This window comes from Dermacentor variabilis, chromosome 7, assembly GCF_050947875.1.
Source record: "Dermacentor variabilis isolate Ectoservices chromosome 7, ASM5094787v1, whole genome shotgun sequence".
NCBI classification, from domain to species: domain Eukaryota; kingdom Metazoa; phylum Arthropoda; class Arachnida; order Ixodida; family Ixodidae; genus Dermacentor; species Dermacentor variabilis.
Window position 1 is genome coordinate 78933126 of NC_134574.1, and position 16502 is coordinate 78949627.

The window sequence follows — 16502 nt, forward strand, 5'->3', positions numbered from 1 at the left end:
AGCAGTTTGAAAGTCAAAGCTATCCGAGTTATGAACATTCTTAAAGTACTTTCAAAGAAGCACTGGGGGTCGATGGAACATGCCCCTACGCGTTTATGGTTCTTTGGTTCGCACTTATCCAGATTACGGGGTCATTGTTTATGCTTCAGCAAAACCCACATATTTAAACGATTAGATCCAGCTCATAATGTCGGCCGGAGCCTTTCGCGTGCAGCATACAGTCCGTCACCTGTAGTAAATCCTGTGTCGAAGCGAAAGAGCCCTAATTTGACGATTGAAGATCAGTACTCACATGCGCGTATGCTTTTGGAGTCAGAGCGCGAACACAGCATCTATTTTATCGGATTATCACAACTTGGCCTTCTCGAATGCTGTTCAACAACAGGCCGCAAGCAACAAAGCCATTTCTGCGGTGGTTTAAAAAAAAGCACGCCTCTGTCCTCTTTCCTCTTTATATTCCTCTCTGTCTTCTCTATAACCCCTATCTCTCATACCCAGTGTAGGGTAGCAAACCGCAGACCGATATCTATTTGACCTCCCAGCCTTTCCTCTTTACCTCTCTCTCGCTCCCTCTCTCTCTGTTGCGCTTTGAAGAGATATGCATCGAAATGCACTTATTGGGCACATTACCTGACAATGCACGAAACCACGTCACACTACCTTCGTTGTACAGTTTTCCGTCAGTGCTGGATCTGACTCTTACACAATTCAACAAAAGGCAAACTACAAGAGAACACATCGTATAAAAATATTGCTACAGAACAGTATTTGCAATGACGAAGAGGCGAGCATTGTGAAGACGACGACGACGACGATTAGAGGCTGGCGCGGGCTGTTGCCTCATGGCCAAGGGCGGCATATTTTCTTGTAAATATACTTGTATGTAAGTTTTCGTCTGCCTCTTCCTACGTAAAAATATTTTGCATATAAAGAAAGATACCAAAACTACACGGAATTTTCCCAGATGGCAAGAGTTCCTCAGTGTGGGACAATAACTACTGCTGTATGTTACGCTTTGTTGCTAACTGCAAATAAAAAAATACGCTAGCGCCTAGAGAACAGCCTTATCTACACTGATTCCCTCAGTGTATTATGAGCACCACGCTCCAGAAATGCAACAATTCTGTTACTTGAAGAAGTACTACATAGTGTAACGAGGATCACAACAGAAGGACATCAGATAAAATTCTGTTGGGTTCGGAGTTGGGTAGCAATTGCTGGCAATGAGAGAGCAAATGAACGCTTAGTGCAAACTCGCCACAATGATAAAGAGAAAGTAAGCATGACCCATAAAGATTGCATGAAGTTAATACACCACAAACTCAAGGACAAATGACCTTCTACATGTAGTAATCAACTAAATAACAAGCTAAATATGCTAAAACCTCTCCAAGGAGAATGGAAGTCATGTACACATCAGGAAGGAGTTTTTGAAGTTATATTATGTCGTTTGCGCCCATTGGACACACCCACATCGCACACAACTTCACTCTGACAAAAGAAAATAAGCCTGGTTGTGAAAAATACAGACATGAATTCATAATTATTCGCATCTTATTTTCGTGCATCGAACAGGAAACACTGAAGGAAAAAAAAAATTACCCCTTTTTACAATGGACACATTCCTTTTCATCGAGCATTTATTTTAGGAGAACATGAACTTGTAGATATCGCGCATGTTTTTAGAATGTTAAAGCAGCGGTTCTTGAAAAAATAAATGCTGACCGTGTGGTTCATTACACACGTCGGAAAACCTCATTCACCTTATCGTGTCTGAGAAGAAGGCTGAGGCTTTTATCTAATTTCTTGGGTTCCGGAGTACCCTTACCCAGAGAAGCATAGGCTCAGGGGACCCAACCAAATTAAAGAAACCATACCCTGTGTTTGGCGCGGATAGCTTTAGTTCCCTATGCGCCACTAAAGTCAACACAACAAAACACAACACTATACGACAAAGCTTCAACAGCCCTAAAATTATTATTCTGGCTTCACGCAAATAAACTTCTCACTAACACCGCTAAAAATTGCCAGGCTTTGTTTGTCCCTGAAACACTCACTCATTTCACGTTTCATAACTGTTTCTAATCAATAACACATCATCAAAAGTAGTCATTAGTACAAAATTTGGTCGGTGTATACATGGACGCGCAGGTTTCATGGCACACACATTCTCTTAAAACAACACTTAAACTTCATAACGAAATACCTCTTCTGTACAAGTGAAGTTACATTTTCGAGTTGAAGACATTGTTAACATTATATAATTATGCCATGCATACACACACTATATGTGCTATAGCAATTCGGGTATTAACCTACCAGACAACGCTGAAATCCCTGATATTAGCACAGAACCCTGCATTACGTGCTCTTCTTGTCTTATGGCTTATGTATTGCTAAACATACAAGCCGTAACATTTTGTATGAATTGTCATGTTTTAATTCGTACTTACAAACATAAGAATAATAAAATTTAAACTGCGCAAAGAAAACACGACATGAAGAGAAACGTAGGCGAACAAACACGATTTGTGTGTGAATCTATGTTTCTCTTCATGTCATGTCTTGTTCGCGCAGCTTAAGCTTTCTTGAATCTATGAACCGACTTGCCCAACAACATGCCTTACTTTAAAATAACGATACCCTATGCCCGTGAATGCGCCGAGTGTGTCATTATGTATAACCTGCATAATGACTAACTATGGTTTATATCCATTTTCTTATTATGCCGCAAAAGTGTGGAACACTTTAACCGTGCAAAATCACATCACCCGCGTCGTATTGCTTATATAACCAGCTTCGCGTTCGTCTATTTAACTGATAATAGCCACCATGATAAAGAAAAAAACACGCTTTTGTCGCATTAAAAAGTTTTTGTAATATTTCTATTTTTTATCTTTAATGGACTTGTAATCACTTATTGTAAAAAACCGAATCATGCTGCAACTCTTGAAAGGGCCCTGGGATCCTTTCTGAATAAAAATATCAATCACAAATAATGAACATTGATTGGTTGATTGACCACATTTAGACGCCAGCAAATTTTCACGTTGTGCACTACGCGTTGCAGCGAAACGAAGGCGTTCTTGTTCCGCTTGATGTTGTTTACTGGGGCTTCAGCCTCTTCCATACTCAATAATATTTCCGGGCAATATGGATTCGTTTTCCCACTCTGATGGCGCAAGCCTAGTGTGGGGGAACGTTTCAAATCAAATGGCATTACAAAATAGGCTTTGTTACTACAAAAACACGACAAATGTTGAAAAAGATTGAAATGAATGGGGTATAACAGAACATATTAAAAAGTTATCAAGCAAATGACCTTGGAACGTGTACGAAGTCCCCAACGGTGGAGAAAATATCCCTATGACACTGCAGAAGACAGAAAAAAGAAGGCTCCTACATGCGTAAAGCGCGAAGATGGACGCGTCATTGGTAGCTGCCTTGCATGCTAAGTGCACGCGGAAAGGAGGCAGCCGTCCACCGTAGATTTCTGCGTCGCTGTGTTCGATTTAGGTTTTCAAAGTGAAATAAGTGACACCCGTCACTTGTGTGTTATGGCCGAAGCTTAAAGGTAAGTAGAAAAACAACTGTTGTGCGGGGGGGTGCTCAAATACCCAGAAAAGCCTGCCGGGGACACGTTTACTTCTCATATTCCACGAAGCCTCATTTGCGGAAGGGACGGAAACAATACATCACTGGCATTCCGCGGGAGAGTTCTTGTTCGGACGCATTCTTTCTGCCATCTCGGTGTTTCTTGCATTCGATGATGTTTATACGGGTAAGCGTCGAAGGTGATGGCGACGTACCCACAGTTCGCTTTCGTTTGCCTGCTGTACAGCGTGCGACTTAAGTGCATTTGGCTTGCGTATTGAATGCCGCTTGCCGCTTCTGCTGTTTTCAGCTCTTTTGCCATGCAACTCTAGGTACTCTAGCTACAAAGTGCACGAGGGCATAGGGGTATGCGCTGAAGTTGCTCTTGCTTGCATGCGCTGACTACGTTGTCTTCATGTGGCCTCTCAAACAGTCGCCGCAGCTGTCACGAAGTTCACGATTTTACATGAATTTGATGTCAGGCCTCGTGAATGCTGAACTGTTGCTACTAGTTCCGCGGAGAACTTTTGTTGATTTGGGTGTTCGAGGTTCTTGCGTAACCTCGTTTCTAGAGGAGTTACATCACGATGTGTTTTATTGTGGTATTACGGGCAAGTGCTCTTATCTAGCCACTTCATTCTTTTCGGTCGAGACCATCTCCGATGTTGTGATTATTTGTAGAATGTTTCAGAAAGGAGCTAGCTGAGGAGGACGACAAACACTAGCTGTTGCATAAGGGTTTGCGGTGCGATTTTCGATGAAACATTCGCGTTAGGTTCCTGAAGTCGTCAAACCTTGACACCGTCTCAGAAGACTTACCTCGCAGAGTGCTCTGTTGGATTCCCATGTTAGTGCCCTCCTCGTGCCTATTTCGCAATAATTTTGATTTTATGGGAGCACATTTTGCACTCTAGGAATGCAAATTTTATGTCGATATCAGCCTAATGGTTATGAAACCAATTCTTCGTCAACTGTATAGGGGTGTTAATACAGAGTGGCATTGCTGCTCGCGGGGCTCAAGAGTTCCAGTGGGATTGTTAGCTTCCTGAACATGTGAGCAGCTTTTTCAGTTGACGCGGCTAGTTTAGTCACCGACTGCATTTCTTCGTAGTTTAATGCTCCTCGCTCAGTGCACAGCCTAGACCCAGTTGGTTTACTTCACTTCTTGTACACTCGGTTGCTTATCTTGTTGATGTCTGCACTTTCGTGAAGCCGAAGTCTTCAGTAACCTCTTGCTGATGTTGTAACTTCTAACGTCTTGTCCTGAGTGTCTGTTCGCTAAACAACACAGTGGGACGAAAGCATTCTGGGTAATTGCCCAATAATGAGCGTATATTATGTGAATCATGCTCACATTTGGAGTTCCCACTGGACGAAGTTGTCTGCTAGCAGGTGCCACCTACCCAGCGCCGCATACTTAGAGGCCCAAACTGTTGTCTACATGAAATGACAGTGCGAACCAACAGGTGGCCCCCGCAATGTGCCTGTGCGTTGCGGTTAGAGGTAAAGCAAGTTTCGTTTTGAAAGGAAGCTCTGACAGCTCCTTGTACGGCCGGCTTTCTTGGCACTTGTAACTAAAGGGCGTTATGATGGAGGAAATAATTCATATTTTGAGGGAATGCGGACGAACGCTAAATATGAACACCCACTGTGCAATGAAATTGTTCAAGGAAACATACGTTAAATTATTCTGCCCTATTTATTGCTGGTACTCATTTAGAAGACGCATTTATGCGCATTTAGTCCTTGCAAATAGGGAATTCTACAAAATGCAGTTGCCAAAATATACACGATGCCCACACGAACAGTCCGACGACAATCGACAGCTATATAGAGAGGGATGTTAGCATACCTTTCTGAAGATACCGAACTCTGCTCGGAATATCAAGTGCATCGTTCATTGAAAATTGTACTAGCCTGTGCGGCAGGGGAAACAGTATGTCATTAACGAGAGATCAGGCCGCGCGGCACGGACGTGTCTTTGTTTTGAACTAGCAGAAGAAAAAAAAAAGCTAATGCAAGAGCCATAACCTGAAGCTTCGCAGAAAAAATGACAAGCAAAAGAAATGATGCACGTCGCTTCCCACGCGCCGCCTAAGCATAGCTGCAGCTGTGACGTTGCAGTAGACGTCCCTCGCCTGACATTACCAGCACAGACTGAACCTTCGTTAAAGCGTGGGAAGAGCGAAACATCGGTCATGACAAACTCTTCTATGCTTCTAATGGACGTATCTTTTCTCCGAGACCCGCAGAGTCATTTCGAGCAATCTGCTTGACGCGAAGGTGTACAGTTTGTCTGAATGTGCTTCCCCTGTGCGCTCGCCTTCCTGCGGACAACTGATCAATCTATAGGTAACATCTTGAGCGCTACCAGTCGCTGTCATGAATCTCATGTTTAAAACGTTACTCACCGGAATGTGTTTGTTCAGCTTCGCTTCTGCTACAATACTCTTCTGCCTTTTCCATATCAAACAAGTTTTTCACGGTACCCTCAGCGCAACCAAGGAAGAGGCTTTTCGCAGGAAAGCTGTCAACGACGCATCAGAAATATTAGCTGACTTTTCCGCTGCAAGCATGAATGCCATAGTTCATCATGCGTATCAGGATGTAATCGAATGCTTTTTGGAAGGAACTATCCCAGGAACGAAAAGCTCGACATGCGTCTGCAAAAAGGGCTGGAATGGGCTGGACTGCTCCATTCCGGACGCAATTTGGTTTTCCGAAGCGTTCAAAATTTGGTATTCCATGGGCAATGTTCGACGCCGTTCGAGGCCGCGCAGTATAATCAGCGGACTGGTGTTCAACCACGAGTTAGACCTTCTGGAAATCCGCGTAAAAGAGCTGGGTGATGCTGTCGACTACTATCTGGTTGTCGAATCAACTTACGCCTATTCCGGCGTGGAAAAGCCACTCTACCTCCGCTCGAACTTGAGTGCCGGATTTCTGCGTGAGCAGGCACACAAGATTGTCCCGATATCGGTAGACTTCTACAACTACGACGGAGGCAATCCGTGGGGCCCCGAAAACTACCTCCGTACATCCGTTTGGTACGAAGGTCACCGTCGTCTCAAGAACATCAGTGATGACGACCTTTTCGTCATGTCCGATGCTGACGAGATACCTAGCCGAGACGTGCTGCTCTTCCTGAAACATCATGATGGATTCGGCGAACCGATATTATTGAGCCTGCGATGGTTCTTGTACGGCTTCTTTTGGGAGAACAGTGTGCCGGTGAATGTCAGTGGTGTGTGCACTGTAGCCTTTTTGCGAGAAGTCTATGGAAACGACTCGCTGCGTCTCCGTTCGATGAGGACCTTTACGAGGAACAACATGTCGAACACGGGGACGTTCAGCGAAATGTGGATCATACAGGGCACATCGCCACGGTACGCAGGGTGGCATTGTTCATGGTGTTTTGAAGCGGAAGGCATACAGGTGAGAAAAGAAATTTTGCCGTAAAGTTTTTAAGCTGGTGAGGATTTTGCACTTTTTTGATTTGTTACTGCTCGAAAAATGTGTATATGTGTATACTCTGAAGACAGCAATCTTAATAAGGGAGCACTTTATCACTATTTCCACAACTTAACGACACTGCTGGCTCTAAACAATTCTATTACGAACCCTATTCTTCACATTTAGATTAGTGAAGCTTGTGGCAGACAACTTATTTGCCAGCGGCCACAGTTCCCCGCACGATGGATTCCTTAGATTTTAGGTGGACTTGGCCTTTGCGAATTTTTATAAAAGGATTGCCACCTTCATTGACCGAAATTATCAAAAACGAGGCGTCATGAGAATTACTATATTCTATTGATGTGAATGCATGCCTTTCAAAGCAGGCGACTGCATTTGCCGAGGTTGTCACAATTCGTACGCCCGTGTCATCACAATCATCAAAGCGACCACGGAAAGCAACCCTTGGAAAGACCAGCGTGCATGTTAGCTGGCACGAAATTGTGCCATTTCGGTGGAGTGGAATTAGTATGTGAACGCTGAGTAGACCGAGACGCACAAAGCGGTAACTTTCAACAACAGTCACAAAAATCCCTTAATATGACGAATGAGCAAGTGCAAACCTCCAAATTGATCACCAATTTTGACTGCATAATTGGACTGGTAGAATAATTGTGTCCTGAATTGTACACCGCCGACACATGATGGAACCAAATTTGCACTTCTGTGCATGTTTGTGAAGAAATACTGAACATATAGTGAATTTGTAAACGTCTCTTTTATGTTTTAAATGAGTGCTTCCACTCTGATCTATTCATCCTTCGTAGGAAGGGAAATGGAAGTAGGGTAGTATCATGGTGAAGCATCTAGTGGATGGGAGGGGGATGCAGCATTTAGCCTTTTCTGTGGTGTTATCCTGGCTATCGGAGAGCTATATAGGGAATGATACCAAGAAGCAAGTAACATTGTAACATAAAGCTGAGGAAGGGTTACAACGTAACCATAAGGCTTTGGGGTATGCTTTCCCATCCTCAGAACGTGTATTGTTGGTGCGCAAGCGGTATTATCGACCTCACCCTCAGCCATTGTTAGAAAATGGCGCATTGCCATAACACACGTTTTGTAATTTGTGATGTTGCGCCTCGCTGTAGAAAGAGTATTGAATTTCGCCAAGGAAGAACGTCCTCAGTGATGGTTTAACCGCAGCGTAGCTTCGGAATCAGCGTGTGGTATTTGTGGAGTCGTACCGAATGAAACAGAAGATGTCCAGAAGCGTTTTAGGCAATTCACGGCGTTGTTTGATATTACTTTTCTGTGTAGGTTGTCGTCCAGGAGGCCTTTTTTCTCGTCAGAGTACTTTCTGTAATTCTTGCAAGAGGGCCCCTGTGCTCAGTTATCAGGTCTCTCTAGAAGCTTGGTGGGCTCTATACGCGAGATGATGGCTTATTGACTATGGCGTTGCGATGCTCAACAAGGGTTCACGAGGTCGAATTCCGGACGTGACGGCGGCGTCTCGATTGGGGAATAATACGAAAACACCCTTGTACTGGGCGTTGGCTGAATTGTAAAGGGTCAAATAGCGAAAATTATTTCGCATGCCCCTACGGCATACATGACAATCATACCTTGGTTATCGTACGTAAAAACGCAGAAATCAATTAAATTTATTTAAAGTGTGTGCGCTCATTCGTTGCCAGGTCTGTCTGCAATTGCGTGAAACTGTTTTCTTGGTGCCTCTTCCCCTTCAAAACAGCTTGTGGCTGCCGAATGTGTAAGTTGTTGAGCGGGAATATTCTTTTTTTTGCCTAGTCTGATCTATGGTATGAGGAAGGTTACCCGCAAGGAAGCGCCAAATTTCTCTCCGAAATATGTGGCACCGCAGACTGTTCGCATTCGATACGACATTATCGCAGTACGAAATAAGATCTAGAAAACATGAGTATACATTTGACAACACAGTGAGCAACAGCCGTGGGCCCGGCAGAATTAAGATATATGGGTTATTCCTATGCCAGCTGTGAATTTGTCGACAGTAGCTCACCTGGACTAAAACCAACAATTGATGCTTGAGATACATTGTCCTGATGCTTTCGCCATGACGACTGCCGATGTCTTTCTGTCATGGTGTTGGGCTGCTGAGCACGAGGTGGCGGGATCGAATCCCGGCCACGGCGGCCGCATTTCGATGGGGGCGAAATGCGAAAACACCCGTGTGCTTAGATTTAGGTGCACGTTAAAGAACCCCAGGCGGTCAAAATTTCCGGAGTCCTCCACTACGGCGTGCCTCATAATCAGAAAGTGGTTTTGGCACGTAAAACCCCAAATATTATTATTATTATGTCTTTCTGTCATTTAACTTCAAGCCTCTTGTCCTGAGTGTCTGTTCGTTAAAGTGCACAGTACCGCATGCGCCTTCTGGGTGACTGCCCAATAATTAGCCCATACCATTTGAATCATTTCCACTTTTCATGTACGGTCTGGATCAAATTGCCTGCTCTCTTGTGCCACATCAACAGCGCCGCATATCTAGTGGCCGAAACTGTTGTCTACGTTGAATGACGGTAGCAAGCTTCATCCGGCCCCCGCAAGGGGCGCTTGTGCTGCGGTAATAGGCAAAGCAAGTGTAGTTATTAAAAGAAGCTCGGTCAGCCCCTTGCACGGCCGTCTTTTTTGGAACGCCTCAGTAAAAGTACAAAAAATAAACCATACTTTGAATAAATGCTGACGAACGCTATATACAGGGCGTTTCACGTAACTTGTTCGAAGGATTTAAAAAAAATGTGGTTAGCCGCAGCTGATTGAAACCAACTGCATATAGTTTACCGTCTTGTGGTGCGCCTTAGAATACTTTCTTTATATTCCGCTTAAATGCCTAATTAACTAAGTTGCATTATGCAATATTTTAATACTCACTCTAGGGCGAAGTGCGCTTCGTTGCATTGGGAGCGTGTTCACAAATGACCGCGATCCAATATTTTCTGGGAACGTACATGCTGCGCGGCGATTTTTTTCGGCGTTTTAGGAAAGCCCGCGAAGTATGAAGTAAGACCACGTGACTGCGCTCCTGCGCTGTCGTACTGCAGCGCTCTCAATCACGGTTCATGCGAAAGAACTGCGCGCACGGACCGTGGCGAGTAAGCGGCCGCGGCTCCAGTCATCGGCTTCCCAGTGCGTCAACACATTTGATGGTGGCGCACGGAAAGCAAGCGCCGTAGTCCCTGATATGTGATAGCCTCGATGCACCGTTGATAGCGCTGAAGTATGATAGCGCACGAGCGCAGTCAACTGGTATTATTTCGTATTTCGCGGGCTTTCTTTAAACGCCGAGATAAATCCCCAGCATGTACGCTGCCACGAAATGTTGGATCGGCCATTTTGAAAAGCCCGCTACAACGCAACAAAACTGTCTGGGCCCTAAACTTGACAATCTAATTAAGTGGAATATGAAAAAATACTCTAAGGGGCGCCACATGATGACAAACTATATGGCGTTGGTTTCATTCAGCAGCGCCTAAGTACTTGTTTTTTTTAAATCCTTGGCACCAGTTACGTGAAACACCCTGTATAAGAATTTGCTGTGCAGTGACAGTGCTCAACCAGACATATATTAACTTGTTCTGCCTGTATATTGCGGGTATTCATTTCAGAAATGTATTTATGCGCATTTATTCGTTGCAGTAATGCACTTCGAAGTGAAATTGTCGAGTGATACGCGACGCCCAGAAGAACAGTTCGTCGGCGATAAACTGCTATAGAAAAAGCGACGTGCTCACAGGCGACGTGTACACAGAACTCTACTTTGAAATGTCAAGCGCGTCTAAATGTCGTTAGACTGTGGGGCAGAGGAGGACGGTATGGCATTAACGAGAGCAGAAGCCGCACGAGATCCGCTATCTGTGAAAATGCACGGCGCGCATGTGTATCGCATTAACGCGACCAAAAAAACAAAACACGCTATCAGAAAAGCCGTGAAGAGATGCTTCGCAGAGAAATTCGCAAGGAAAAGAAGCGATGCATGTCGCTTCACATATGGCACGTAAGCATCCTAGCAGCAAGGACCTTGCAGGAGGCGCCCCTCTCCTGATAGTCCCACTAAAGCCTCAATATTCGTTAAGGAATTCGATGAGCGAAGCCTACGTCATCAGGCACTCTTCGATGCTTCTACTGAACGTATATTTATTTCTAGAAGTCAATCGGAGCAATCTCCTTGACGTGAAGGAGCGAAGTGTGTCTGAGTTTTCTGCCCGTGCGCGATAGGCTTCCCACAGATCACAACCAATGAGTTGAAAAGTGGCGATGTCTCGTGTGTTATCAGTAACTGTCATGAATCTCAGGCAAGAAACGTTACACACCACATTGTGTTTCTTCGGTGTCCTCTTCTCTGCTTTCCACCTGCACCCCACATGCAAGACAATGGACCGAAAGGTGCGAAAATAAGTTTTTCCCGGTTCCCTTTGTCTGGCTGCCCTGTGTGCAACCAGGAAGCAGAATTTTTGTAGAAAAGCTGTCAGTGACGCGTCAGAAATATCAGCAAAACTTTCTGCGGCAGGCATGAGTACCATAGTTCTTCATGCGAATGCTTTTCGGTATTTAGAATGCCGGGATGACAGAACTCGACATGCGTCTGCAATAGGGGCTGGAGTGTACTTGACTTCTCTATTCACAACACCTTTCGGTTTAATCGAGCCTTCAAAATGTAGTTTTCTGAGTGTCTCATTCGACGCCGCTAGAGGCGAAGCACAATAATCAGCGGTCTGATATTCAACACTGAGCTGGACCTTCTGGATATTCGCGGCAAAGAGCTAGGTGATGCTGTCGACTATTATCTCGTTACTCTTATCTATTCCGGCATCGAAAAGACATTATATGTCGGCTCGAACCTGAGCGCCGGATATTTTCATAAGCATGCGCACCAGATTGTCCCAATATCGGTTGACTTTACAACTATGACGGAAGCGATCCGTGAGCCCCCCGAAAACTACTTCTGCAATTCCGTCTGGTAGGAAGGTCACCGCCGGCTCAGGTACATCCGAGATGGCGACCTTTGCATCATGTTCGATGCTGACGACATACCTAGGCGAGACGTGATGCTCTTTCTAAAATATCATGACGGATACGGGGAACCGATGTCATTGCAACTGCGATGGTTTATTTACGGCTTCTTCTGGGAGAGCAGTATACCGCTGAATGTGAAGGGTTTCTACACTTTAGCCTTTATGGGAGAAGTCTATGGAAACGACTGGCTGCGCGTTCGTTTGATGAGAACCTTTAGGCAGAAACATGTTTGAACACGGGGACCTTCGGTCAAAAGGGGATCATACAGGGCACATCGCCAACATTAAGTCGGGTGGCACTTTTCATGGTGTTTTGACCCGGAAGGCATACAGGTGAGATAAAAAAATTGTACGAAAATTTTCTATGAGATGAGATTTGCCCTTTATAGCTATGTTGTTGCTAGAAAACTATGAATATGGGTCCTTGTGCTCTTAACACGGAAATCTTAAGAAAGCAGCAGATTTTCACTTTTCCATAACTAGGCGGTACTGTGGCACTGTTTACCCTAAATAATGCTAATGTTCACATTTAAGTTGTTATACCCTATAGCACACAACTTATGTACCAGTGGCGACAGTTCCCTGTGTGACGCATTCCATGCGTTTCAGGTGGGCATTGTCTCTGGGAATTTTCTTGAAAGCATTGCCAGCTTCGACGACCTGCTTAATCAAAAGCGGTGTGCAAGGACACTTAATATATTGTAATGGTGCCAATGGTTGCAAAGCAGGCGACTGGAGCTGCAGATGTTGTCACAATTCCTCAAATGGGCGTCGTCACAATCATGAAGCTGTACAACGGAGAGCAGCCATTGCAAATAGCAGTGTGCTTGCTAGCGGGCACAAGATGGTGCCATGAGTAAGTTGAAAGGCTAGTTCCGCGAAGCGCTACCGGTACGTGAATGCCGAGTAGCGCAAGACAGACTCAAGGCGTTCTTTCAACAATGGGCACTTAAAAGTCTTACCGGCTGGTCACACGGAATTTGACTATCACACAGGTTATAATTGCGACATATTTTGTGGCGTGAAGAAAGAAGGTAGAACACGATACATGTATTTCATTGACAGCGTCCTTAATAGCTCGGCAGCCTTAAGAGGAAGCGTTAGCTCGGGCCCAACTCCGACGAGGCCTATTAAAATACATGTAAAAGGCAGGAACGTGTTTCTGAGATAACCCCTTGACCGATTACAATGAAGTTTGTTTCATTTGAGAGATAAAGTTAAATACTAGTGGTTCTTGGAAGCGGAGTTTCAATTTAGGGATTGAGTTCTATTCAAAATATTTTCATATATACGACCACCTGAAAAAAATAGAAGCCACAAGTTTGCAAATTCATAGTTCTGCATCAAGAACAGATATTGCGGTTCTGTAAACTGCATCCATTAGATCACACAAAGCCGACAAATAAGATATGTCATTGTACATCGTACCTGAAATTTTCACGCTGGTTACAAGGGTTTTGCAAAAGCTGTATTTTCATACTACTAAATTTTTTATATTCATGTGTAACATATCAATTTTGCCCGTTTTAGATTTTCTATCGGATGCAATTCGCATAATTGTATTATCGTTTTCATTGTTGAGTTACAGAGTTGTAAACTTGATAGCTTCGTTTATTGAAAATTCTCGATGGGGCCAATTTTTAATAAAAAATTTACGACCTAACTCACAAATTCCAAACCAAAGGTCACTAGGTTATAAGTTTTTGTTTTAAATGCAACAAACTTCGTCAAATTTGGTGCTGTGGTTGCCGAGAAAAACGAATTTTCCTTTTACATGTATTTAGATATGAGCAGCGGAGCTTAAGCTTCCTTTTAAGAGGAAGCTTTAGCTGGCACTGGTATTGGCACTAGTATACGCAGCTAATCAAGTTTATTGTTATCTGTAAATAATTGCATCTCGCTGGGGACGTGACTGTAAACATAATGGCCATAGTTAATGGCAGCTATCAAGCGCTGTGGTTGCGCAGTGTTACTTGCCTCCCGAGCTAGAGGCCTGGGTTCGATCGCGGTGGCAGCTGGGTATCTTTTTTTTCCTTTTCAATTTCCTGGCCATAGCTGCGACGGGCACTGCTGGCGGCAGACACCATCGCCAACCGTTGGAACGAGCCCATAACTGCTTACACTGTAAAAATGAAAAAAAAAATTGCATCTGGCGCTTTACGTGTCGTATGAAGTGATTATGAGACAAAGCGCATTGGGGTGCTCTGGAATGATTTTGGATCATCTAAGGTTCTTTTACACTTCCAGCCAATGCATGGTACACGTTTTTTTTGCATTTCGTACCCATTTAAATGCGACTGCTGTGGCCAGAATTCAACGCCGCGACCTCTGACTTGGCAACGCAACGCTACAGCCACTAAGCCACCACGGCGATGAAATGATAAGTGCCAAAACGGTAGCTACCATAGGGAGTTGTTCAATATAAACGCCTGTGTTTGCAGTGATGTAGACTGATGAACTAGGCACTTTGTTCTGATAGACACATTGAAAGGTATGAGGACCATGCGCTTCTTGGAGGGGAGTTGGAGGCTGAAGTGGTTGAACGCGGCTGACCACTTTGCAGTGATTTCGTGAAATTGTAAAGAACTTTTAAGAACTGAGAGCCGGCTAAGGGCATCGTTCATACTTCTGCTCTTATGCACCTTTACGAAAGGCTGCAGATTGTGCTACGGGAAGAATTTCCACCGGAACTTCCCAGGAACGGGACATCCCATTCAGCTACGTACGGTTTGGATTCAGTCAATGAATGAGTCGCTCCGTCTTCTTTTTTTTTTGTCATCAATAACAAGTCAAGAGTTGCTCTCACTATGCAGGTTTTAAGGGCAACAAACAACATGATTTTTAGAGCGTATGCACAAAATCTTCCTTCTCGCCGACGGTACAGTGCGACGTTTTCACGCGTAGTCTCAAATCTGCTTTTTAAGGTCTCTAAAGGCGGCTAGCGCCTACACAATTATTTTTCTTGAGTTCGGTCCTGCCTGTCGTTCGTCAAATTATTACGACGCGTTGAGGACCCGCGACGCGAAATTTCCTCACCATATCACTATCATTTCATCGACACAGGCTTTCTGTGCCGCATGTGGGTACGCGATCGGCATTTTGCTAAGTAACAGCCGCGCGCACTCTTTTTTTTTGACGGTCCTTTCTCTTCAGCCTAATTGATTCGCCATTGGAAAACCATACTTTTAGCTACTAGCTGTTCTTTCGCACTTCGAGGCTTTGTATTGCTGAGCCCACCTTGGTTGCATAGTGGCTATGGTGTTGAGCTGCTCAGCGCGCGATCACGGGATCGAATCCTGGGCACGGCGGACGAGTTTGGATGGGGGCGAAATACGAAATCACCCCTGTATCACATTTAGGTGCCCGTTAAGGAATTCAGGTGGTCGAAATGATTCCCGAGTCCTCCCTTACGGCGCGCGCCCTATTATGAGATCACCCGCCGTGGTTGCTCAGTGGCTATGGTGTTGGGCTGCTGAGCACGAGGTCGCGGGATCGAATCCCGGCCTTGGCGGCCGCATTTCCATGGGGGCGACATGCGAAAACACCCATGTGCTTAGATTTAGGTGCACGTTAAAGAACCCCAGGTGGTCAAAATTTCCGGAGTCCTCCACTACGGCGTGCCTCAAAATCAGAAAGTGGTTTTGGCACGTAAAACCCCAAATATTATTATGAGATCGTAGTTCTCGCACGTAAAATGCCATATTTAGTTTTAAATGGTGAAGATGAAATGCCATAAATGTAGTTCCTAAACAACAAATGTAGCGGTGCTTCTTTCTGCAATATCTTTCAAACTACTTTTCTAAATGCACGGAAGAAGTTTATCGGCGTCAATAAGTACTACAGCGGACAAGTTTGCATCGTTTCTGTCGGTGTATGATATTTATTTCTCCCGCTATAACGCTTCAATGTTTTCTAAATGGTATCTCGTAATGTTTCCACACTCACAAGAATTTTCATAGCGCGGATATAACCTCGCTCATTGGTATCTTCTCATGTCAGCCATGCGTCTTCAATAAGATTGCTTAAAGAACACACTGTTATTGCGACGGACAAGCTTCGAAACGACTGCATTTATATAAATGTCTGCAAGGCGTGATCAGTCCGCTTCCAATGGCAACAAAAAAGATTTCCAAAAGCCAGGGGAATTCACGTTTGTCAACGTGTTTGCATTGGCTTCACTCAACAATGTTCTGAAAAAAAAAGGAACTATACATATACGTTTTGCCACATGTGCTGTTGACATCGTCACTACAAAAATGGTCTAAAAGAGCAAAATATATCCTATTTATCTATGAAGCAATTTCGGTTTCATTTTTAGCCTGCGCCAATTTTTCAACACTGCCTTTGTTTGGTATACAATTTTCACAGACTAAAAGAGAAAGGAAGGCGCTATGAGAAACT

General features: G+C 44.4%; 1 protein-coding gene across 2 annotated transcripts in view; it reads left to right on the forward strand.

The window, feature by feature from the left end:
* LOC142587553 (beta-1,4-mannosyl-glycoprotein 4-beta-N-acetylglucosaminyltransferase-like) overlaps window positions 1–16502 on the forward strand; it is a 104366-nt gene that overhangs the window by 33486 nt on the left and 54378 nt on the right. The window contains exon 1 of one of the 2 annotated variants that reach the window (XM_075698658.1): window positions 5816–7029. The exons of the other annotated variant lie outside the window; for it this stretch is intronic. Within the exon in view, the coding sequence (XP_075554773.1) occupies window positions 5977–7029 (1053 nt within the window). The 5' untranslated portion in view covers window positions 5816–5976. Of the gene's footprint in view, window positions 1–5815; window positions 7030–16502 lie in introns of those variants that run through there. 2 annotated transcript variants of the gene reach the window in all.